At 49.8% G+C, this 1,508-nt stretch overlaps 1 protein-coding gene across 1 annotated transcript in view; it reads left to right on the top strand.

Moving 5' to 3' along the window:
• The first annotated feature begins 270 nt into the window (after positions 1–270).
• Positions 271–1,508, top strand: part of AIFM1 (apoptosis-inducing factor, mitochondrion-associated, 1) — a 17,234-nt gene continuing 15,996 nt past the window's right edge. The window contains exons 1-2 of the mRNA XM_009334709.1: positions 271–328; positions 1,147–1,289. Coding sequence (XP_009332984.1) covers positions 271–328; positions 1,147–1,289 — 201 coding nt within the window. The remainder of the gene's footprint in view (positions 329–1,146; positions 1,290–1,508) is intronic.

The raw sequence follows: 1,508 nt of genomic DNA on the forward strand, positions 1-1,508 counted from the left end.
CGGGACGGGCTGCTCGGCTCCGCCGCCCGCCACGTCGGAGAAGGCTTGCGGGTGAAAAACGGCGTGGTGGTGGAATGGACCCGGGGCGCTGAGGGGGTGCTGGAGGTGCAGGTGCTCAGCTCCCGGGAGCGGGAGGGAGAACCCCTGTGTTCTGGGAAACCGTAGGTTAGATGGAGCCATTTAGCGTATTTGTATCCATCCGGATGCTCGTGATTTTGCCGCGGGTTTATATCACGAGTATGTGGGTCTCGGCGAGGAGATCAGACGGGCATGGCAGTTCGCGTGTCAGCTGGGTACCGGAGGAGGCGGGGGGTGTTTTCTGCGTCGGGTGGGAATACGTTCTGCAGAAAAGCCCAGCCACTTCTGCAGGCTTCAGCTGGCCGGCTGTGTTACAGACACAGCGCTCGGAGCAGTCACGGAGGTTGCTCTGCCTAGAGGTCTGATTGGGACAGGCGGGAGTCTGTGACTGAACCACGGTGAAATAAAATGTTACGTAGCTGTTCAGCTAGATGCGCTCTTTGTCTTGCTTGCACCCTGGTAGATGCCTTCATCTGGATTGGCAAACCTCGCTACTCCTCTTCATTTGGGATGCCCTTTCTGTCAGCAGAAGCCTCTTTCTTCTGGTAGTTCACCTCAGTGGAATAAGCTGTGCTGCCAAAGGGGCTTTTTGCTGGTATAACCATACCTGCTGCTTGTCCTAACGAGGTTAAGTCAGCCTCTGCTCGCACGCGGTGGAGCAAAGTGCATCTTTAGACCAGCGCCTGCCTCCTCCAGGCCTCTCTGTCGAAGGGTGTAAGAACAGCAAATGTGCAGTACACGCGCATCTCTGGTGTAGCCTCCCAGCGATGTGTGGCTTGAAGGCCCCTTCAGCCGGAGGTAGTCTTTCTAGCTTCCTAATAGATGTTCCTGCTATTAATTTGTTCAGTTACTCTTTGATCTTACGGACGTTTTTGGTATCCACAACTGCCTGGAGCCGTTTGTTGTGGCAGAGAATAATTCACTACAGTCACTCAGATGTGGTACTGGGCTTTTCAAACAAGTAGCTTGTTTACTTGGTTTCAGAAATTACTTGGTCTCTAAATTTCAAAACGTAACTTTGTATTGACAGTCTTTTTGTGTTTTTCTCTAATAAATTGTATTCCTTAGGCAACTTGTTGCAGCGCTGGAATGTTCCCATAAAACTGCAGATGAGCAGACAAGTGGCTAGCTCTGGTGTGCCCGGGGGCAAAGGCGATAGTTCTGTTTTTGTCCTTATTGTGGGCTTATCAACATTAGGAGCGGGTGCCTATGTAAGTAGAAAGGTAGTTCATGGAAAGAAGCTGCAATACATCTCTCCTGTCAAGCATTTGCTGTATGTCAGCTAACTTTACTTAGCTTTTTATCTCTGTAGCGGTTTCCTCCTTCAGAAAACTTCAAGGGGAGCTAACTGAGCTGGCTGGAAATTAAATTCTTATGATTTTTTGTTTTTAACCGTAATTTCAGTTACCTTTTAGGTTTCTTTACAGTAA

Source organism: Pygoscelis adeliae, unplaced genomic scaffold, assembly GCF_000699105.1.
Source record: "Pygoscelis adeliae isolate BGI_AS28 unplaced genomic scaffold, ASM69910v1 Scaffold412, whole genome shotgun sequence".
In the NCBI taxonomy this organism is placed as follows: domain Eukaryota; kingdom Metazoa; phylum Chordata; class Aves; order Sphenisciformes; family Spheniscidae; genus Pygoscelis; species Pygoscelis adeliae.